This window comes from Pyrgilauda ruficollis, unplaced genomic scaffold (genome assembly GCF_017590135.1).
Source record: "Pyrgilauda ruficollis isolate IOZ18807 unplaced genomic scaffold, ASM1759013v1 scaffold6, whole genome shotgun sequence".
Classification (NCBI taxonomy): Eukaryota; Metazoa; Chordata; class Aves; order Passeriformes; family Passeridae; genus Pyrgilauda; species Pyrgilauda ruficollis.
Window position 1 is genome coordinate 13,627,471 of NW_024527710.1, and position 23,395 is coordinate 13,650,865.

General features: G+C 39.7%; 1 protein-coding gene across 5 annotated transcripts in view; it reads left to right on the top strand.

Annotated features, from left to right (window-relative positions):
- Positions 1–23,395, top strand: part of OSBPL9 (oxysterol binding protein like 9) — a 57,105-nt gene that overhangs the window by 21,211 nt on the left and 12,499 nt on the right. For 4 of the 5 annotated variants that reach the window (XR_005956425.1, XR_005956426.1, XM_041483069.1 and 1 more), the window contains exons 4-8: positions 2,477–2,553; positions 11,983–12,078; positions 13,800–13,847; positions 18,708–18,737; positions 19,578–19,628. Coding sequence is in view for 3 of the 5 variants with exons in the window: in XM_041483069.1 (XP_041339003.1) it covers positions 2,477–2,553; positions 11,983–12,078; positions 13,800–13,847; positions 18,708–18,737; positions 19,578–19,628 (302 nt within the window). In the remaining 2 variants the exon portion in view is untranslated. Of the gene's footprint in view, positions 1–2,476; positions 2,554–4,799; positions 4,893–11,982; positions 12,079–13,799; positions 13,848–18,707; positions 18,738–19,577; positions 19,629–23,395 lie in introns of those variants that run through there. The other variant, XM_041483071.1, reaches the window with a different exon arrangement.

The window sequence follows — 23,395 nt, forward strand, 5'->3', positions numbered from 1 at the left end:
TGCAATGTCTAATATATGAGGAAAAAACCCAGCTTTTTCCTGCTCTGCTGAGCCCTGGTAGAGAGAGCTGTAAAGGGGTCATTGGAGAAGCAGAAGCTTGAAAAATTCAGTTTATTAATGAGCACAAGAAAGTCAGTTTCACTTTGGAACTGTATGGGTTGGTTGGTTTCTAGGTCTTCCCTGCTGCTGTAAGGCCTCCCTGTTCTGCTGGGGGTTCAGATTCAAGCCAGAATGTGATAACCTTTGTTAATGGGCTGCTGTATATTAAGATTAGTATTTAACTAATACCGTGACCTCTTTTTGCTGGCAGTATGGAAGATCACAGGAATCCTGCTGCAATACAAGGATTAATTCACTGGTCTGCAGCTTAATTGTTTCCTTTTTAGTTTAAATAATCGTGGGAAAAAACCCTTCAACATAGGATATTTGTATCCCATGAATTACTTAATAGCACCTCAGTGACTTGTACCCCAGTTCCCCAGTAAGATGTTTTTTGGGACTGGGAAATAGTGATTAAAAAAACACCACAGAAAAACAGAAACCTTACACACATTGAAATAATGCTGTCCAAAGCACTATTGTTTTAGACACACCTTTGGAAATTTAAAGCACTGAATACTGGTAGATTAATGATAAAGGTAATTATATATGTTTAGTGGTGACTGCAAGAATAACATAGGAAGAGTAAGCTATAAACTAAAATAGTATAGGAAGAATAAACTTGATTGATATGTCTGGCAGGACTAGGCCAAGGAGCCTGGTTTTGGTAAGCAGAACCAAAGAAACTAGGAAGCATTAAAATTGATTCTAGTTGATTAGTTCAGTAATTGAAACTAGTGTCAAGGTGTAATGCTGTGCAAAAAGAACATCGTTTGTGTGTGCATGTGTGTACAGAATGTGAAAAGAAAGACTGTAATTTGCATGTTGCAAAATGTATTTGGAGTAATGCAGTCACGGGACAGAGTTGACAGGGTCCTGTCCCTCCATCCTGTCTGCTTTCACTGAATTATAAACTTGTCCTCAGTGCCTGCTTCAGGTTCTCAATTAAAATGTGGATCATCAGTAAGAAGAGTCCTGTAAGTTAAAAGTTCTTTCTAATAAGACATATCCAACTTTTTAACCCTTGCTGCATTTCCTGCAGGAAACTCGTCTGCTGTTCCGAGTAACATTTAATTACTTGAACTTCCCTCTTTCTCAAAGTGCATCTAAAAGCACTTTGGTAGCCACTTTTCCTTATGTTTAGTTTTAATTTGTTCAGGTTAATGGTTTTGTGGCTGAAACCTTGTGTGTAGTGAAAATTTTGTCCCACTGTTTTGTGAGGCCACCTCATCAGTTAGGCTCTGAGCAAGCTTGTCTATTAAAAATACAATCTTAATTATTTCTCACCTGCATATACATTGTCAGTTCTCTCCTGATGGTTTTGTTAACTTGACATGATTAGTGTATATATGCTGAAGTAAACAGTGCAGTATGTTTATGTTTAAATTGGTAGGGTTATCTTTGGGGAGTTTAGAAAAATCTACATAATCAGAAGACATGGGGCATTTTTAAGTACTGATAGGTTTAAGCTGCAGAAATCCAAAAAATAAAAGCAATGGAAACAAAAGGGTGAGGAAGAGAACATTGAAACAAAGTATTTTGAGCTGGAGAGTACATTTCACTATAGCCTAAGGATATTTCCTCTGAAAAATAAGTGAGATAGAAATCTCAATTCACTGATTCATAATAGGTGCTAGCTCACTTAAGCTTTCCTTGCTTCTAGCAGGCTTCCTGTTTCTTTTAATATCTTCCATTTGAGTGAGGAACTAGAAACAATTGTTAATAACTTAATCCATTTACAGGCCAGTTTGTTTACAGTCTATTTTGGAAAATGCCTCTGGAATTTTCCCTTCTTTCTTTACCTGGAGTCCAATGACCCCACTCCTTTGTTTTTTAAGTACTCCTAGAGCACAGCAAGGAACTCTTTCAGACTAGTGAAGTAAAGGTGGCTTGTCTGTACTGGGGATAGGGGGGAAAGAAAGCAGTTTTAGAGTAGGATTTTCTTCAATTTAATGTTTGTTTTATGTTTAAGATTATTCTTTGTGCCTCATTATTCACACCAGTGACCTGTTAGGGGTGTTTGTCCCATATTATGAATCCATTCCTGAAAGTTACTATGTCCACACTGAAGCAGAATTATTAGATAATTTATTACAGATAATTTTCTTGTAAATAAGAAAATTTTAAAATTATGTAATGAATTGAGGAATATCTGTGCAAACTCTGTTTGCATATGTTCCCTAAAGCTGGACAAGGAACAGAGCTGCAACCACAGAAGAAGAAACAGGATATTAAGACAATTGTGGAATTATGTGCTTGGTGATTAACACAGTGTGATTAATTTCCCTATTTAGTGTGGACATCAGATCTGTTTGCCTATGCCTTCTAGTATATAAGACTGCATGTAATTTAACAATTCTTTTGAATTCTTTTTCAGCTCGAGATGCAGATGAGAGGGAGAAGTGGATCCATGCTTTAGAGGACACCATCCTCCGCCATACCCTACAACTTCAGGCAAGTTTCACTTTCAGTTTTCGCTTGTTTTACTTTTGTTTTTTCCAAAGCTATGTGATACAGTGGCATGACTTCTAATATCCAACACATCCTGTATAAAATCTGGCTGTTCTATGGCTTATACAATTGGATATAGTAAAACATCTGTTTAGGTTTGAGTCTGTCACATTTTTCTTGTCCTACCATAATGAAAAGTCAGAATGACACTTTCCTTTATTAACTCATATTTATTATATATATAGTTATCCTTGACTCATATTTATTTATAATGTGTATTTATGGTAAGGTTCTGGATTTATTGTTGTACATTTATTTGGGGTTTTAGTTGGGGTTTTTTTGTTGTTTTTTTGCTTAAAACTAGGAGTCCTTTTTGGATCAAGGCTCTTGTGTGCTTGTATGCCACCTAACTTGGAAATTAAAATAAGATAGCAGGATTGAACCTTTTTCTGGATGATAAAAATGATAAATAGCTTGTTTGAAGCTGGATATCACTGTGTAAGCTGGGTGTCAGTGGTTTTCTGGTTCTAAAGACAGATGGTTGGATTGAGGATGGTTCTTAACTCTAGTTACCTAGTTCCAGGAGTTGGACTCTGTCATCCTTGTGGGTCACTTCCAGCTCTGCACAGTCTGTGGTTCTATCATCTAAGATCAGTTTCTGGTGATGCTCCAGAGCTGGACGTGTCTATAAGACTTGCTGAACATTTGTTTTGCCCTGGAGGGAAACCCAAACTCTCATGAAAGGGATTTGGTTTGTAACATATAGGTGTCTGGTGACAGTGTAGAAATATTAAAGCAGGTCTTCTTTATTTGTGTTGAATAAAGCTTTGGTTGTGCTTTTGTAGCATACCAGGAGAATTAGGTCTCAACATTTGGTTCAGTGTGAAGAAAGATAGAGTGAAATCTCTAATATCACTTAAAGAGAAGCTTATGAAGACTGATTTAGATGACATTTGCCCAATCTAAAGGTTTAGAACAAGCCTGAATTTGGCCCATTCAACTTTAGACCATTGTGGTATCTTGGTAAATTTACCTGTTAGACAGTGAGTTTCAACCTTCTTTCATCTATTAAAGACCGCTACAAATTTTTTAGAGAATAGCAGATCTCTGGATAAAAATTCCCATTCAACACTCAGCTTTTTACCCCTCCTACTGTGCCATGGGTATGTTAGAAGTGATCTCTGCATCTGGACACTGTAGCTGACCAAGGGCTGAAGAACCCCACTCTGCAGTGGATGTGGGGAGACAGGGATTACCTAGGGAAAAATATGTGGATGTAGAAGGGCTGAGCTCGCTCCCAAGGAATGCTTTTTTCCCCATCCTCAGCTTAGAAAGTGAATAGGTTAATGTGAGTGGTCCTGTTTAGGTGAAATGAAGTAAAAGAAATCTGTGCTGCTTTCTCCAGCTGGAAGACTTTTTATGACATGGAGATACAGAGTCAAGGAATGAAACACCAGAACATACATTGGTTTTATCAAAATGTATACTTCTATGCTCTCTAGAAATTGTGAGTGTAGTTATATTGGTGGAAATAGATTTCATGATAGCAGCTAATAATGGAACTATTTCCCATTACATAACTGTTCTAGTTCCTGGAGATTTTCAAATAAGTAAGGAAAAAAAAAATAAAGCCCCAGTTAGTAATTTATCTAGTCATGTTTGAGGGAATAATTAAAAAACCTGAATCGAGTACTAAGAAACACATCCTCCATCCTTGTAAATATGTTCACCATTGAATGTAATAGTTTGTGGGCCGCTGCTGTGTGCTCACCACTCATTTTCAAGAAGCTTCTTCAGTGTACGGGTCATGTAACCTTTTAGCCTCTGGCCCTTGTTTGTGGAGTCGGTGCAGAAGTGTTCACTTACACCCCATTCAGGAACTGCCAAGGCTTGCCACGGGAGCTGCTGAACCGATTTAAGAATGAAACAGCTCCTTGCCAAACCTCTTTCTTTCATGGCTTAGGAGCGTGGCCTTCCTTCTGCTCTCCCTCGCCGGTGGGACGCGGGGGCGGCACGAACAGAGGCCGAAGTTTGGGGGGATGCTCGCAGGGCCGAGCGCGGGCTGGGTGAATCTGGGCAGAGACATCCCCGCTGCTCCACGGCCGGCCGGGCCCTGCTGGCCTTCCCCTCCCTCCCTGGCCGCGGCTCCCGGGGCCGGGCCGCCCCCGCTCCAATCTCCGTCCGCCGTGTCGGTGACGCGCTCGGCGGGGCCGCGGCCGGGGGCTCCTGCCCTTCCCATCCCGCCCCTTCCCGCCCCGCTGGAGGCGGCGCTGCCGGGGCCCGGCGGGCGGGCGGCCGGCCCCGCTCCTCCGCTGCGCTCGTAGCGCCGAGGGATGGCCGGTGTGAGTACGGGGGGCCGCGGGTCGGGGCTGCGGGTGTCCCTCGGGGCAGCCCCGGGCGGGCAGCGAGCCCCTGCGCTTGGCGGCCGGGAGTGCTGCCCTGCCCTGCCCTGCCCGGGGACGGGAGCGGGGCCGCGGGCACGGAGCGCCCGGATGGCTCCGGGCAGCAGCGGGTGCTGCCAGGTCCCGTGTGCCCGCAGGGATGCTGCTCTCCGCCACACAGACACGCCTCGGCTTCAGCAGCGTTTGAGCAAAACGGCGCTTCGTGCCCTCGGTGCTCTTTCGCTTTCCTTTTCCTTCGGACAAAACAGCGGAGCGGGTTCTTTGGGGGATTATTGGCTCAGCGGGATGGCGGGGTCTGAGTGCCGCGGCAGAGATTATTTTCTGTAAAGGCATTTTCTTAGGTTCTTAGTTTCTGTCGCTAAATAAACATGTGGTTCACAGTCACTTAAAACCTTTAGGCGTCTGGTTGTGTCCAAAGTGTTGTATCTTTTCAGAGTCTTTTTTTTTCATATTTCTATGCTGCTTTTCAGTCTGCCTGTGCTAGTACAGGAGTGTTCAAGTTTGAAAGTCAGACTTAAAGTTGACTTAACTGCACCAAAAACTCATCTGATCTGTGAGAAACTGTACCAAAGCCCAGGTGGTTCGTGTGCTGTGTGAACCAAAGCAGGAAGGATTACGAGTTAATGCGAGGTGGAGAGGTGAAGTGGTGTCTTTGTGTTCTCTAGCCTGATTAATCTTGCTGGTTTTATTTTTGCCTAAATGTTCTGCTGTGCTGTCCTTCACTGTTTGTAATGGAAATGTTTTTGAAACACAGAATGAAACACGCTTCTTCTGCCCCCACCTCCCCCCAAGCCTATAATGAGCTACAGTCAAGGAACTGAGTCATAAATACATAGAATGTATAAAGGGACCCAAACTGTCCAGAGGGCTGACAATTAGTAATGTTGTAGCCAAAGGGAACAACAACAGTGAGGAAGCGTTTCAGATACACTTGACGCCTGATTTGTTTGAATTTTGAAACTGAACTGTGCTGTGTTTTCGTATGCATTTGTATTGAAGCTATTGCTAACAGTACATGTAGTAGTTCTAGTATTAGCTGTGTCCATTGAAAAGTCATTGAACAGGTGGTGTGATAGTACTGGAAATGGCATTCTGACCCCCGCAGAGTTTTTCCCCTTGTCTCCCCAAATTGTTACTGTTGTGGCATTAGCAGGCCTGTGGCTTTGCAGGGGCAGCACAGCAGTTGCCTCGGACCCACAGGACCTAAGGGGGAGGGTGTGCCTGGGGTGAAGGCATGTTGTGGCTAAGGTTTCGTGTTTGTGTGGGGAGATAAGCGATCTCACATTTTCTTCAGTTCCTCAGCAGCATCTCATGTCAAGCAGCAGTCCCATTCAGACAGGACATGCTTCTCACTGTCCTGCTTTCCTTGCTGTCAAGTACACCCTGGCAGCACCCTAGTGCTACAAGTGCTTTTGGGCAGTGGAATTCGGCTCTGGAATTGTCTCGTGAGTTATAATGGATAGCTCATGTCTTTTAGGAGCACAGTAACACAGTAACTTCCTTATTTGATCTACACTAATTTACTTCAGCCTCTAAGTGGCCTCTGTAGAGACAAAGGAACTGAAATTATGAAGGTGGGCCATTTCTAACCACCATTAAAATGAAAGGAATTAAGTGAAAATTAATTGCTTTGTAGGTTGATAATTTCATAATTTAAACAAGATGTTTACTTCCTGGGTAGCAAATGATAAGAAAACTTGATTCTAATAAGTGGGTCTGTGCTGGCTGTTGAGAAGAGAAGATACAATGGCTCAAACACTGACTTACACCATGGCTTCACCAAAATGTAGGAATTGGTGCTGCTTCTGGAAGCAGTCCTGTCTCACTTCTCCTAGCAAAAGGGAAGAGGCAGTGTGGCAAGAAGGGTGGAATTTGGAACTTAAAATTGCTTTTCTTGCTGCTCTGTCTTTCTGCATTTATTTTTAACCCTGATTAGTTTCCACATTGAGTTGTTTATGTGACAAGGTAAACGTTTATGCTGACTCAAAATAAAGAGCAGAGTGAAGGCTACAGTAAACAGCAGGGGAACTGATTTGTTTCCCCTTCATTTATGCTGGTTCAAAGTGTTTATGAAATGTTGATAGTAGCAGTTCACTTAGTACCACATTAACCAGGATTTTTTCTGACCTTTCTAAAGCTGCGAGCAAGAACACAAGGTAGAATAAAACTTCCTTGTGTGTTAAGTATATTACACTCTAAAGTATATTGTATTGTTATTAACTGGCTTTTCGGTGCTGCTGCTTTTGTGAGTCAAGAATTCTTGCCCAAAACTAAAACCAGGCTCTTTTAGATTAAACATGTATCCAGTGTAGATGTTTTTCAAGCAGTAGTGGGAGGTCATAGGGTTGGCAGCCATGCTGCTCTTTTCAGATTTTTCTAATGAAATAATCAGGATAGTGGCTGAATACCCTAGAACATGTGCATTATCTGCACTGATTATAGATTGTAAAGGTAAAGGAATGGGACTCTAAGATATACTTTGTATTATGAGGTTTCAGAATTATAAACCTATGCTTTAAAGAGAGAATTTTACATCAGTGTGTAAATGTTCCTGTCTTCTGAACTTTCTGTTCTTCTTGGAGATCTGATAGTATCTACAGGTACACAGTCTTTGCTAAGCATTTTGTGTTTTGCAAAGTAGAACCTTTCTTTTTTTTCCTCTAAGAATTGCAGTACTCTGTTTTGAAGGGTCATATGCTTTTCACACACTATATATTTGTTTTCAAACATGTTCTGAGCGTCAAATATTGCATAAAAATCTAGCAGAGGAAAAAAATAGAGGGTTTTTTTTGCCACAAAAGTGCCCTTGTTTAATGGCTTACAAGTTCATTTCATGTTTTTCTTCAATTTTTTATCAGTGGTCCTTACAGGCAATGTCCAGCTCATCAAAATCAAGCATGTAGACAAGGGATATGTTTCTGTTGAGATATTGTGGATGAAAGGAAAACGTTCTTATTCACTCCTTCAAACTAAATTACACAGGAATTTTTTGTTAGATTTGGAATCCTAATTAGATGAAGAATGCAGAAGAAGTGTCTTCAAAAAGATACGAAATTCTACTCTGTACAGCTTTCTGCCTTCCTCCCCCAGGAAAGCTATTATTGTAATGCTTTTATTTGAGAAATATAGTTGAATTTTTCTGGTATGCTTCTTCTAAGGAGGATGCAATCTTTTCATCCCATCTGAGTTTGAAAGAACTGGTTTAAATTAGGCTGAATTACTTCTCAGCATGGACAAGTTTTGAATACAAATGCATTAGAGATATGTGTGACTTCTAATTTGGAGGACCAGGAAACAACACAAAACTCCCTTGGTGCTGGCAGTTCTGTGGTGAAAATAAGGCTCAAAATATGTATTTTTAATTAGGTTTTGTTGTTGCCCTCCTCTTTACCTCCTCCAAAAAAAAGGGTTGTGCATGAAGGGAATAATTTTGCAGGACTTTAGCATGCAAATTGTTTACTCAACTCGAGAGCAGCATGGAAACCCTTTCCTAGGAAAACCATGCTGTGTGGTCACTCCACATCACTGGGGATCACAGAGATGCCCCTGGGACACTGAGCTCAGGCTGGTCCGTGCTGCTGGGCCCTGCCTCCTGCAGACACTGCCTCTGAGATGTGCCCTGGACACTCTGGGCCTTGAGCTTTTGCTGTGTCCTGAAGGAGAGGGACATTCCAGAAGTTGTGGGAGGGAGGGAGGGAGGATGAGGGAAAGAATTCGATGGTACCTTTTTCTCTTTTCTCTAGAGTTCTTATCAGTATGGTTTCTTTTGGTGGGGAGCAGTCAGACATCACATTACTTGTTTTGACACTGAACTTCCTGGTTTGGAAGGTGGTGGTCAGACTAAAATTTTTATAATTACTCCCTTCTGCAGATATTTAATCTGTTAATTCTTTTAAACTTACAGGAATACAGAGTATTTATTTGAGGTTTATAAAGTGTATTTACAAACAGATGTAGTTACTCAATGGAAAAACAAATTCTACTACTTCAGATAGGTACTGACAGTAAGATAGAGTCAGTGCATTTCTGAAGATCAGAAATAGTCTGGATTCCTATTCTTTTCCATAATTTGAAGATAGTTATTTTGGAATCACATGATGACTTCAGCTGGAGAAGACCTCTAGAAGTTGCCTGTTCCAAGCACCTTCTCACTGCAAGGCAAACTTATCCTTTAGATCAGATTGTCAAAGGTCAAATCCAGTTGAGTTTGGAGCTCTGCCCTCCAAGGGTGGAGGTTCAACAATATCTGCAGGCAACCTGTTTTGTCAGCCTGTGAATAGGTGAGCAGTGTATTTTAACAAGTTCCTCATAAAAATCTGATTGCTCGTTGAGATGTGCAGATTCCTAATGTCCAAGTTTACCAAGCTGTTAAATGCCATTCTAGTGACTCTGCTCACCTCTTTCTTTTGAAGCCTCATTTCCTTCATGGAGAGAAAGGGCCCCCATTTTACCTTTACTGTGGCTTTGAGGGACCAGAAGATCAAGAAATAAGCATTTGTTCTGCAAAATGTGCACTTTGTGTATCTCCTCTTTCTAAATTACTGCTGGGTTTGAAATACTGATTGATTTTGTTTGCTATTTATCCAGACTGTTTTTTCTATGGTATTGCTCTTTTCAACTTTTCCAAGTATCTTTTAGTTTTCAATTCTAAAACTATGTGAGAACTTAAATTATTAACCTAATCTCATATAAGACAGGCTAATAAATTTGCTGAGAAGATTATCAAATTTCATCTTAACTACCCAAGAGCAAACTAGTGAGGTGCTGGAGCTTTAAGTTCCTGTGCTGTGCAAAATTATTCTTATGTTTCATCTCTGTTATGTTCAGCTTGACACTTTACCTGGTTTTATGGCTTTCTCTTTACATTGTTTGAAGTTTTAATTTTCTAATAGAGCTTCTTAGGTTACAATTTTCACTCTGTGTTTTGTGTGGGTGTCTGCTCAGTTGTAACACTGAGTGTTTTGATCAGCTTTTCCCTTAGCTCTAAGAACCTGAAATTTAAGAATGACATTTTATCTTTAAGCCACCACTAAAAATATCAGGTGGTTACATGTTCATAGTCATAGAGTGAGGACTGAAATAAAAATCAGCATTTTGATGCAGCATACAGATAACATGCACAGTAAACCGTATTTCTATGTATATTATCTTCAGCAGAAATTTCTTGTATGTGGTTTGGTACATGAAACCTGACCTCCAGAATTTTTAACTGAGCTTGCAGGACCATTTGCTGAACTGATGAGTTTGGCTGGTAGCTGTACAAGGAAATTGAATACTAATTTCACATCATTTCAGATGTAGTTTCAGTGTAATTTAAGCTAGTTTGAGGGAGAGTCAAAAGTTGCTGGGTTGAGAGCACTTTCCCTTCTGCCTATTAGTTGTTTTAATAACTTGTTACACTCAGTGCTTTTTGAATTTATTTTTTTGTCACAGTCAAAATGTTGGGGCTTTTTTCCACATCTTCTCCTCCTTCCTCCTTGCTTCACAACACTGTTTCTAAATTTGACCCTGTTGGCTAATACAGGTGAAGTACCTTAATTTTGATTACAAACCCAGCTGTATGGATAGATGTACTCTTGTAGAGCTGTTGTCAAGATCTGCATAGCCATCTGTAGCAAATGAATAAAGAATAATATTTTCTACAGTCAGTAGATGGGTTTATGTTTTAGGCTGTGTGAGCTACTGTGTGCAAGTCATTCCACTACTGCACAAAAATGCTTACACCTCTAAAGAGCCATCGGTAAAATTCTGAATATGATCGCCCAGTATCATACAAAAATAAGAGAAATTGTCTGTTCTGACAGAGCAAACAATGCCAAAGAAAGACGTTACACTAATGTGGAATTTTTAAATACAGATTGCCTGTGTTCCTCCATGTGGAAAGTTTTCCTTTACATGCTCAGACTCTTGAGATCCTCAGCCGTTCCAACAGCAGTTGATGTTTTCAGCAGAGTTTGAAGTTGTCCTGTTTGAGATCAGTGTGAACACAGGTGAAAATATCGAGGCTGGTAGCAAAGTTGTCACTGCTGTGATGTTCTCAGGATTATGTTATTTTACAGCTGATGTTTGCTTCTTTATTCTTCATGGGTTTTTCCTCCTATATATGTTTATCCTGCAGTGTACAATTTTTTCCAACTTCAGTATTTGTTTCTCAGTTCCATTTGCATTAAAGGTATTATATAAGTAAACCTTTAATGTGTTCACATAGCATATGTGCATGAAGGCAGGAGTAATCAAGAATCCTCTATTTTCTTTCCTCTAAAGGTGTGGTATCCCAGTGGGACTTTGTTTGGGTCTTTAAATCACTGGTGTATCAGTTTAGAGACAGGGATTATGTTATATACAGAAGTATGCTCTGTTATTAGGAGAAACAAATTGCCAAGCAAGAAAATATGAAAGTAATCATTTTCATTGCACTGGTACATTGTCCTTGGTGCTCTGCCTGCAACAGTGTCAAAATTCAGATACAGTGACAAGGATGCAAATCACTATAGCTGTGAAGGAACTAGGGCAACCAGGACTAATAATTTTGAACTTTTCAGATCAAAGGTATTTAAGAAAAGATTTAGCAGTTCTTAGCTAGGGAGCTGTGAGTTGAGCAATACTGTGTAAAGTGTGAAATGTGCAGTTACCCCAGTGGGTGATTTGGGCTTCCCTAGCTGAAGTGTAAGGATATGGAATCACAAGACAATCCTCAGAAAAATGTGAATTCTCCTTTCTATTTTATATAAAAAAAAAACTTTAATCAGTGTAATTTAAGAGGATTTGTTCAATCATAAGTAATGAAATACTCTGGTGTGTGATGATTATACCCCCTCTGAAAATGTGGAGCAATTTACTGCTACTGATTTAGCTGCAAATAGAAGCCAAAATGTGTTCAGCTGTGTGCCTGTGTCTGCACGTGGCAGGATGAGAGGCAAGGCAGCATTTTCTCAGTCAGATGGCAGGCAAAACCATATTGCTGTTGTATTTTTTTCTCCTCTGAGACACTAATTAAATATTTTATTTTTGTTTGTTTATTTATTCCTAGGGTGTGGATTCAGGATTTGTTCCCAGCGTTCATGATTTTGACAAGAAACTTACTGAGGCTGATGCTTACTTACAGATCTTGATAGACCAGTTGAAGGTATGGTAACTAAATGCTGCATTCTCTGTGTTGGGGGTCTGTTTGTCAGGCTGGATTTCAAGGCTAGCTTGAAAGGAAGCTCGACAGAGAAAGTCCATCAAGATGAAAATGCCTTTCTCTTAGGATTGTTAAAAATTGGAATATGTCAAGCAGATTGAAATAAAATGGTTTACAATGGCTGAAAGTTTCTGTTTTCAAGAAAACCTTTATGGAAATTGCAAGGTTAAGTGTGTTAAGTTTCATTTTGAAACACAATTAAATCGTTGTGTTGCTCATAGCATTTTTAGACTCTGTCTTGAGTAGATTTTGTCAAGTGGTGTGTAACTACAGTTGCAGATAGTTTCAGACTTTGTTGCATTGGTGGTGGATAATCCATGCTTTGTCCTTGGGTGATAACATTCTGTAGGAGTGTTGTACAACACAGCTTTTTTAAACTTTGTATTTTAAGAATAGATGGGACTGCAAGGAACAGTGAGGTCATATCTCTCAGTACTCACCTTTTTGAGGAAAACACTTTTTGCTGCTGCTCAGGACACCTTTTTCCCATGACTCAGCTGATCAAAATTGCTGTTAAATTGCTTCAGTTCTGCTGGGTTGGATTTTTTCCCCTGATATAATGTGCAAGTATTGCATGTGGGATATTCAGCAAAAATTCACTTGGAGGGTAGGGTGCAGAGGGGGATGAGCACAGCAACAAAAATGAAGGTGGGCAGAGGAGATGCAAACAAAATTCAGAGCTGCCCTGCAAAGACTTGATCAGGAGCTGTCTTTTCTGCCACTCTGGAGCCATCACTTCACTGATAGAAGGTATTTAAATCTTTACACCTTCTAATTGTTATTTCAGGCCAGCTGGGGGGAGGGGGATAGAAATTAATTAATAATGAAAGATGAGTCAGTTTGAGGATGGACAGAGACCAAGATCACGGTTTATTTTTAGAACTAGAAATCAGCCCTCAAGGGAAGGGGAACACATGAGCAGTTGAGTGGAGAGCTGCAGCTCACTTCCTAAAAATTACATCCTCTTCTCTAAGCTGTAAGGGTGGATGTGATGAACTCTCAGGATTACCCATAGTCTTTTCTCTTCCTTGAACAATTCCATGGTTGTGTGTGCACCTTAGAGTGCCCTCAGAGGCCTCTGTTAACTCTTTCAGCTCAGTTTGTGTTAAATGCACAGGCAGGCTTTTCAGCGAGGGTTTATTTCCCTTTGGTTTGTTACATCTTAAGACAATAAACTTAAATTAATGCTAGGAAGTCATATCTTCCCAAAAAATGTGCTTACAAATCTTCCATGATTTGGATCATGTCCCTGAATCAAAGTACCTGGAAGGGTTGATAAGAGTTAAAGCTCTTCTGGTTAAATGCTTCATATGCCCCAAAGGTTTTTGCTGAAATAGAAGAAAGGCAGCTGGGGCTGTTCTGATGAGTTCAGTTATGTTCTTTAACCTCACCTTTTTGTCCAAATCATGGTAGAATTGTCAGGCTTAGCCGTGAGATTCGGTCTTTTGCCGGATGGGATGATGTGAGAAATTAGTTACAAATCTGTTATATCACAAATGCTGTAAAGAAATCCTAGACCAAAACTGCTTTGGATCCTAATACCAGGGTTGTATATGACTTTATCCTTATTAAATGTTTTTTGTTTTGAGGTGTTGGTGGTTTGGTCTGATTTTATATGGAAAAATAACACTTTCAGTGTTTTCATGAGTATCTCTTTCTTTCAGCTCTTTGATGAAAAACTCCAGAACTGCAAAGATGATGAACAGAGAAAAGCAAGTACATTTTGTCTTAAAAATTGTTTATCAGGTGGTGTTGTGCATCAGTTTGCTGTAGTAGAAATGCTAAGTACGCATTTATTGGGTTGTCAAAATCACTTCAAGCAATTTGAATAACTTACAACAGTTGTGTTGTGACTTATTTTGCAAAAAAACATTTAGTAATAATGGGGATCATAACATTAGAAAAGGTTTCAATCAAATAATTGCTCCTCTGGTATCCTATATATTGAAATGCTTCCAACAGTGTTGAAAGCATTTTAACTTAAATTTGCTATTTTCATTTAGTAATAATGGGGACCATAACATTAGAAAAGGTTTCAGTCTGTTAGAAATAATTGCTCCTCTGCTATCCCATATATTGAAATGCTTCCAACAGTGTTGAAAGCATTTTAACTTAAATTTGCTATTTTTTAATCTTTAACAAGGATGAGTATTAAATGTTGGTAGGAATTACAAAGCTATTCCAAAGGCAAAAAAAATAAATACTCCTAATCATGTATTTCACATAATCAGTCTGCATCCTGTGTAGGTCTGGTTAAATGTTGTTAGGAATTACAAAGCTATTCCAAGGCAAAAAAATAAATATTCCTAATCATGTATTTCACATAATCAGTCTGCATCCTGTGTAGGTCTGTGACACATTGGAAGTCTGAGAATACCACAGTTCATTCACTGAAGTGAGGCTGCCAGCAATGCAGTAGTGGGGAGCACAGCTCTTTAAGCAAGGGTATAATTCAATTAAATGCTTTGTGTTCTTAATTCCCCTCCTGTTCCATCCCAAAGCCAGCTCTGTCAGTTCAAGCACTGTTTAAGAAAGGCTGGCACATACCTTTGGTGGTGTGGGTTTGGCATTAAGTGTCATGCTGGTTTCATATATTAATTTGTGTGTGTGGAGGAGGGATTTAACAATTCCTTATGAAGGGTTTGTTACAGAGCAGTTGCTTCTCTTCAGCAAATGCAGTAATTTTGATTTCATGAAATAGTGGTATATTTCATCCTTGTTCCCTCCCTCAGTGTATCTTGTGGAAAACAAGCTGTGTTCTCTTGGTGTTTGGTTCCTATTTTGAAAAGTCTTTGATGTTTTCTGTGTTTAGTTTTACTTCTTTATAATGGTTGTGACCTTTCAGGTGTAATTCATCTCACCTGATGTGTTAGGTGGTGTCTTGGGGAGCTCTTTCTCATGTACAGGCTTTTAAAAGAACTTTGAAGTACCTCTCTGTCAGTGTGTTTAATCTGTAGACAACTGACCACAGGAGTAAGGTCTAAGGATTTTGTATTTCTCCTTCAGTGTGTTTTACTGGGAAGAGTTGTCCTTCAATTTTGACCTCCCTCCAGATGCTGCTCTGCAAATCAGGCAGTACTTTCTTTTTTCCTGTGGCAGTGCTCCTAATCCCTAGAGACTTTCCACATGTTGTGCTGACTTCTTTATTTGTCTGTGCAAGGTATCTGTGGGACAGATGGATTCACTTTGTAGAGAAAGGAGGAGGCTCATTTTGAAGAGGTTGGCATCCTCTGGTTTTAAATCTTGATGAGGATTGGTATTACTGCAGATTCCATTTATTCTCTATTAAAAATGAAGAACACTTGACATACCACTCTGTTGTCTCTGCCTGTACTGAGAGGTTTTTTGATACAGTATTTAGCATTTTCCCTGTTTGTTTATGGAAGTATGGTTCAGCTGTCAGATTATGAGCTGAGTGTAATCTGCAGGATGCTTCCATCAAACCCATAGTTCTTTCCTCCAAGGAAACAAGTTTTGGATATTTGAGTTTTAAGTGCTTCCCAACCAGCTGAGTGCTGTTCTGCAACTGTTTATGGCCAGGGATTTCAAACCTGAGCTGTTGTTTTTGCAAGCTCACAGAGCATTGTACGAGCTGGCTTTTAGTTACAGAATATTTGGTCTTTTGAAGATGATGACACAGGTTATAGGTGTTCTGACATGCCTCGAGATCTCCTGGGCATCTTCCTTCTGAGCTGTGGTAATCTCTTGAATTAAGATGAAGACAGTGCAGATGTAGGCCTGATGAAAACACAGGGATTTTGATGAATTCCCTGTGCTGCATTGTTGTTCTGGCAGGAGTGCAGCAGCAGGGAGTGGGGGGATCACGCACCAGCAGCAGTGCTCCGGTTCTGCTGAATGCTTGTGTCTGATTGCAGAGGGAGGGCAGGAGGAGGGGGTGTGATCTGATCTGGGGCTGCTGCTGTTTCACGGTGAAGACAAGACAGTGTTACCAATATTACTGGTGGGAACTCCAGCACAGCTTTTCTGTTCAGTTTGGTGTAGTTATCTTGACTACACATCACGCACATCAGGGAGAAGAAAACTGGAGCACTCAAAGGCACTAGAATAGCAAAGAGGTGCATGTTTACAGGCTGGAACAAAGCTGACATTACTTAACAGGATTTGGGGAGGCAAGTGCAGCCTGTTTAAGCTGTTTGGTTCAAAACAAGTGCTTTTTGTGAAGTAAATCCAAGGCTGAGCACACAGATTTGGGTTGCACCTTACAGATTTCAGCGGTGAGTCAGCTCCCCCTCCGTGCCTCTGCTGCCTCTCTGTGCTGGATGAGCTGATCCCTCTGTAGTCACATGATTGTTGAATGAGGCAAAAATCATGTTGGATGAGAAAAAATTAGCCTTCTCAGTGATTTCCTAAAAAATCAGATGTCAAGGAGATGCAATGAGCAGCAAGTAGGAGGAGTAGTTTCAGCAGCAGCCTGCAGTTGGATTAGATTAAATATAGCAAATTGTGTTCTGCAATTGTAAATCTGCATTCTGCAAATGTAGATCTGCAGGAAATTGGTGTCAGATGAAAATATGTGTATTCATTACTGAAACCAGGGGAACTGTCTTACTAAAATTTTATCTTCGAGAAAACTGTGATAAATGTTAGTAGTAAATGTTTGGGGGTTTTTGGGTTTTTTTATTGGTAATGTGTTTTATCTTCAACATACTTGCTTATGGTTTTCCTTACAGATTTGTGGTGTCTAATTTATCAAAGTGCTGTGTTCTTGCAAGGTGGTCATAGAGCACAAATGTGAAAAATACTGGATCAATGCAAATTGTCACTGCTTAATTTGGCCAGCTCACAAAGGATTCATTTTCAAAGAGGAAAAAACTATGGTTCTGTACTTTGCTGAAAGGCCTTAGAAATCTGCTTGTCTTGAGGATTTTTCCCTTTCAATCTTCCATGTGATCTTTGATAAAATTACCCTTTTGTCTGTACCTCTGTGTAAGAATAACAATGTCTCAGTGAACTCTTTGGAAAATTACAGATGGGAGGGGAGAAACCAACATCACTGAGTTGCATCACATGGCCTGAGGTCACTTTCTTATTTTCAGCAAAGGTGATGTCACTGAAGGGACTGAGATGTCAGTTTATTTGGTGTGTAAATACTGTATAACAAGTTGGGGAAAAAATGAGTAAAGAATGATCAAAGCTGCTGGTGGCTGCCTCCAGTTGGCTGTCCAGCCTTGAGACTGCATGATCTCCTTCAGCTGCATCATCTTTCCAAGAAGATTTGTGTGTTTGGGTGCATTGCCTATTCTATTTTGGTGCTAAAAGGCTCAAAACTTCTATGCTGTCATATTTAAAATGCTTTTTTGGATATGTGTTGATAAAGTTTAGACTGGAAGTCTCGTAGAGACGTGAAAAACAAACAAAAACAAAGCCAAGGAATTTTTAGCTGTTGGCATGTTTCTCTGCTAGCAGCAGGAGTAAATATAACATAACTTCATGGTATAACATCCCTCATATGATATATCCTAGATAAACATGATCCAGGTTTTCCAGTTTTTAGCAGGAAGGGCTGAGTCTGGGTTCTGTTCGGCCACCTCTTGCCAATAAATCCTGAAGAAAATGCACAGCATCCCTTGAGTAATATCTGGAGCATAAGAATTATATCTAGAGCATAGCTGAAAATTTCCCCCCAGGAATTGCCTGAGAGGCTGTCACTGCATTTGTTTTCTTTTTAATCCACAAATTAGGACTGTTCATTTCTGTGGATTTATAGCTGCATGTTCTTTTCTTATGCTGGAGGCTTTTCCTTGCAATGCCTGGTGCAGGGAAAGGATCCTTTACACACTTGGATTATTCAACAGTCGAGAAGATTGTGACTCAAGTCACATGAGACACTCAAATTCATCAAAACAGCTCTCAAAAGAGCTCCTGTAATTGCATTAGTAGAGTTCAGTGCTGAGTCCAGTTTAGTGATTTTGCCTCCTGCAGACTGAGGCAAGGACATCAACAGGAAGCATCTGCTCCTGAGCCTCATGTGGAACATGGCATGCAGATGCCTTTTGCATGCCTGAGGTGCAGTTCCACACAGGAAATCTTTATGAACCAGTGTTTCTAGATAAAATCAGTAGGCACATTTCCAGATGCACTTTTACTGGAGGCAGAGCAGGAAGATGTGTGCACTGTTATTTTCTGTGATTTGTTTCAAGCTGTGCTCAACTGCAAATGTTTATTGTACCTGAATGATGGTCACTTGGTGTAATAGTGTTGAAATGTGCCACCATTCAGTGCACTTTATAAGGCTACAAAATGAACTTAGAATCTTCGTGCTGCATTTCATTTTTGTTGATGCTATGCAAAAAGGAAGTGTAGATTTTAATGGGTAAATGTTGCTGTTCAGAAATACTTAACCTTGTCATCTTTGAGCTTTAATTATCAGTTTGACTTCAGTCTTGTCTTGCAAATTGTCTGTATATGGAAATAGTCTTTAACATGTTGGTTAAGGGCTTTTTTCCCTCCCTCAATTTAAAATTAAAATATTGTGTTTATACAGTATTTAGGTCAAACCAGATGCTGGAAATTCCATCTTTAATCACACTGTTTTGATTTTTCTTTTACAGAAAATTGAAGGTCTCAAAGAAACAACCAGTGTAAGTTTCTTTAATTTTTGTAACTATTATATATTGATTCTGAAATTCACCTTATATTCTTTGGGAAGTTTTTAAAACCTTTTTACAGAAAAATGAGAATCCATGTTAGGTCCAGCATTGTGATGGCAGAGGCAACCTGATTCTGGTGCTGTGTTCAGGTTTGTGTCCAGCACCTTGGAATCATGGAATATTGAGGTTGGAAGGGGCCTCTGAAGGTCTGTAGTCCAGCCCTATGCTCAGAGCACCATCAGCTGGAACAGGTTGCTCAGGACCAAATCTAGTTTGGGTTTTGAGTAACTCCAAGGCTGGAGGCTTTACAGCTTCCCTGGACAACCTGTTCCAGTGTTTTATCACCCATAAAAGAATAAAAGGTGTTTTCTTCTGTTTGAGGTGATTTTCCTGTATTTCTGTTAGTGGCCATTGCGTGTCCTGTCTCTGGGCTCCACTGAGGAGAGTCTTGCTCTGGCTTCCCCTGCCTTCCCAGTCAGATATTGATCCCCCTTGAAAAGGTCTCCCTGAGCCTTTTCCTCTCCAGATTGAACACACCCAGCCCTCTGAGCCTCTCTACCCGTGATAATTTACCTGCCTGCAGCACTCTGGGGGTTTGGAGCTGACCTCCATTTCACCCTGACAGCCTGGCTTTGTGCTGTGTGTGGCTTTGGAAACTTCAGTTTTCTGCTGCTGTGTTTTGTCTCTTGGGAAAAAAAATGGGGAAGGGAAAGTAGGGGTTCAACAGAACTGAGTGTCCATTTAGTTCACACCCAGTATTCTATGTAACTAATAAATGCAAAATATTAAGGGATAGTAACACAATCTTTTCTGATATTTTTCTTTTCCTAGAGCATGGTAGAATCAATAAAACACTGCATTGTGTTGCTACAGATTGCTAAAGTAAGTAAACTGTAAACTATTCTGAACTTTAGTTTCAGCATTAATCTAATTGAAACCTAAAAGTGCCTTCTGTATGATCCAGGAACAAGAAAACAATTATAAGTTGATTTCTGCTTTTATTTTAATGAAGTTTCTGAAATACTGAGTTCCACAGCAGACAGTCCTGCTAATGCTCATGGTAACAGTCCCGTTGGTTTGAGTTTTCTTTCAGATAAACTTTCTTTTGCAGAGTTTGCTCTTAGACTAAAGAAGAACTTAGACAAATGTCAGGTTGACAGAACAGGAACTTAACAAAACTCTTCTTTCGGCTTCATTTAAGACTGTGGCTAACAAGTAAAAAGGGGAGAAAGATGATGGAAACAATGAAACTGGTTTGGCAAGGTCTGTCACAGGTCTGAAGTTCATGAGGATGTTGGAACTTCTTGAAGTTAGAATTGTTTCATTTGAGAATGCAGTCTGGGTAATGCACTTATGATTTTCATCTACTTGTTTCATTGGATTTTAAAATTTGGGGAGTTTTGGATTTACTATTTGTCAGATTCTGCCCTTACAGTAGGTTTAACATTCTTTATTTAAGGTATGTGAATTATGAGCTGCTTATTTGTGTCTTGTGGATACAAAACCAATACAAACCAGAGTGAAGGGAGGTGATATTTTACAAAGAAATAAAGGTATTTTCAGAATTTCAGGCTGATCTACTCAGAACACATTCTGATTAATCCAGAAATGGGTGTAGGCTCCTAGATTATATTTTTTTTTCCTGTAATCTAGACCAACTATTTTTTGTGGCTACGGAATGCAAGACTGCTGTTTGTCTTCATTTTAAATGCCAGATATGTTTTACAAAATTTTGACTGCAGTGAAAATTGAAGTATTTAAAATCTTACAGGATCAAAAGTCATTCACTGAAAGGATCAGTGCATGTTTTGTGAAATTCAATTTTCATATCTATTAAGATTTTATGAAGAAAATGTTTGTTAATTAAGAGGGTTGTACAAAACCAAAACTTTTTTACAAGCACAGGGGTTGAAACATTGAAATAGTTTTGTGCCACATGAATTTGGAGCTAGTACAGTCTTTATTTAACATGCAGTGATGCTACTTCAATCCTTCACTGCAGTGCCAGCAGGAAAAGCCTTTCACTGTTTAATTTGCTGTTATTTAGTCCTGGGTATATTTAGAGGTGTTTTAGTACAGTGAAGTCAGTAGACAATATGTCATTTTTTTAGGGATTTGATGGAGTAAATTGTAGATAGGTTAGATGGTAATACACTGTGATTTGCTGTATTGAGGAAACTGTTGGAGAAACTGCAAGGAATTACTAGCTCATTTTTTCTTAATTACTGTATAAATATATTTAGTAATTCTTATTTTCACAGGGGTTTAATTCCTATGAAATTTTACTCTTTTTGAAAAGCTCTGCTATGTAATTAGCAAATGTGAAATTGCAGAGTTGTAATCTGCTTTTCAGGCTGTTGGTCAGAGCTGGTAACTGAGTTATCTTTTTCTGTTGAATATCAAACCCTGTTTCTGCTCTGTGTGAGTTCATTGGGAGTTAGACAAACGTGACCACTTATGCTGATGCTAAAACATATTTTGAAGTTCTTTAGGTGATTTGCTGATAATGGACAAAGCTGGTAGTGGCAGATGCAGTAATTTAGATCAGGTTCAGTACTTCACTGCTCCAGCTGCCACGTGAGTGTAAAGGCAGGTGGAATTTGCGTCCCCCAAAGGTGCTAACACTTGCTTTTTGTTGCACTAAATCAGACCTTGAAGTCCTTCTTTCTTTTTTACCACTAAATATTAACCAGTGTAAATAGGTGAGCTTATCCACTAAGGAGTGGGGGTTTATTGTTTTGGTTATTTGCTAAACCATATCTAAAGCTCTTTTGAAGCTGTTGAAGACAAGGTGGGTTAAAGGGGTGCCTTGTGCACAGCTAATTCCAAGATGTTGATCCACATACAGTGGAAAAAAAAATCCAGTACTTTAATAACCTCATTTCTGCTTCATCTCTTCACCTTCTTTGTCTCTCATTCAACTGTACTTTTTACCTACAAGGAAATTCTGTCTTCCTTCCCCCCACACCTTTTCCATTAACTGTGTTAGTATCCTGATTTCCTACTGCTGTAGAAAATGTATAATACAGAGGGGTTGGGGTTTTTTTTCCCACAGTTCTGCAAGTTGCTTGTGTATGATGCAATCTGTGTGAAAATGTGTTGTGCCTGACTTGAGCTTTGTGCTCTCCATTAGAGACCTTTTAGGGTTCTGCAGGTTTTTTCCCAAATCTGTAGGGCAAGTCTGGCTGCTGACTGACACTGCTGAAAAGAAATCATCTTAGCACCACCCTGCACCCCGTTTTTACTTCCACAGTGCCTTTCTCATGAGACAGACAGATTTGCCAGTCTGTGTACCTTGATAGTGTTACCACTTCTCTACATACTTAGAACACTCTCTTTCCAACACACAACCATTTATTATGTGGATTGTTTTGGAACATTGAGGCAAACCTGGACTTTTGTTTATCGGAGTTTTGTTTTGTTTCTTTTTAAAATTGTGTGTCCAGTTGTTCTGTTACATAGATCTTTACCTGTGTTAATATTTGGACAGTTAAATTTTCATTAAACTTGCTGGTAAATCGAGTGTGTGATTACACCACTTGTTCTGAGGTGACTCATGCCATTTCCAAAATAATGAACTAAATACCAGCTAAACAGGAATATGTCATAGTACATTCATTGCCTATCAAAAGCAGTCCAAATAAGCACATTGGATGGGCAGGTGGAGCATTTGGCCTGTGTTGTCCCCTTTGTGTGTGTGGCAGCTGAAGATGTCCAGCTCTGCTCATGGGTGTGGTGTAAAGTACATTAAATGTTCTGCCAGTGATGTGGTAAACCTCAGTCTTAGAAAGATATGTCATATATGTGTTATGAAGTAACTTTTATAGTTTAGATATTTAGTTTTACATCCTTCCCTTCTCTTTTCCACTCCATTTCTGGCCAGTCTTGCCTGCCCAGTTTTGTGGCATTTCTGCCTTCCTTACCTTACTGATGCTGCATTTCTGAGGTGGGAGAGCAAGCATCAGTGCTCATGCAGCATCTTTGTGCTTTATTTCTTAGGTCTTAGAGATGGTGGACTCAACCTGGGGGTTTTTTGTCTTGGGAAAAAAATGGTGTTTTGTAAATTTGCAACCCAGTGGGACTTTTTGTCCTTGGTGTTCTTTTTATCATGGAAAGCCAGGCTTCAAAAATGTCAACTGGCAGAGATGAAATTTGGACAGCCTATTGCCAACTGTATAAGCTAAGGAAAGATGTATTAAGTACCAAAACATAAATATGTGCCAACTTTCTTTATAGTTCTTACAGCTTTTTTTTTTTTTTTCTTGTTCCTTTGAAATGTATCTGGAGATCCAGGGGATGCTCTGCAGACAAGTTTGGAGGTTCACACTGGATAAAGTTAGGCATTGATGTACTGACTAGTATGAACTTTTGCAGCAGAAGAGAAGAGATTTATATTGTTGTATAGAATTTATATTTATATTAATTTATATTAGTAGAATTGATATTGTTGCTGTACAGTGCTAAAACTGTGCTGCCTGCAGATTGGCATTAACTGGTCTGCTGCTCGTGTCATTTCCCCTGAGGACAGATGTTTTTTACATTGCCTGCTCTTTCACTTATGCTTCTGGGCAAAAAACCCCAAAATCTGAGGTAGTGAATAATCTAAAAGCATTTTATAATATAGTGGATGCCAAAAAGCAAAAGTTAAA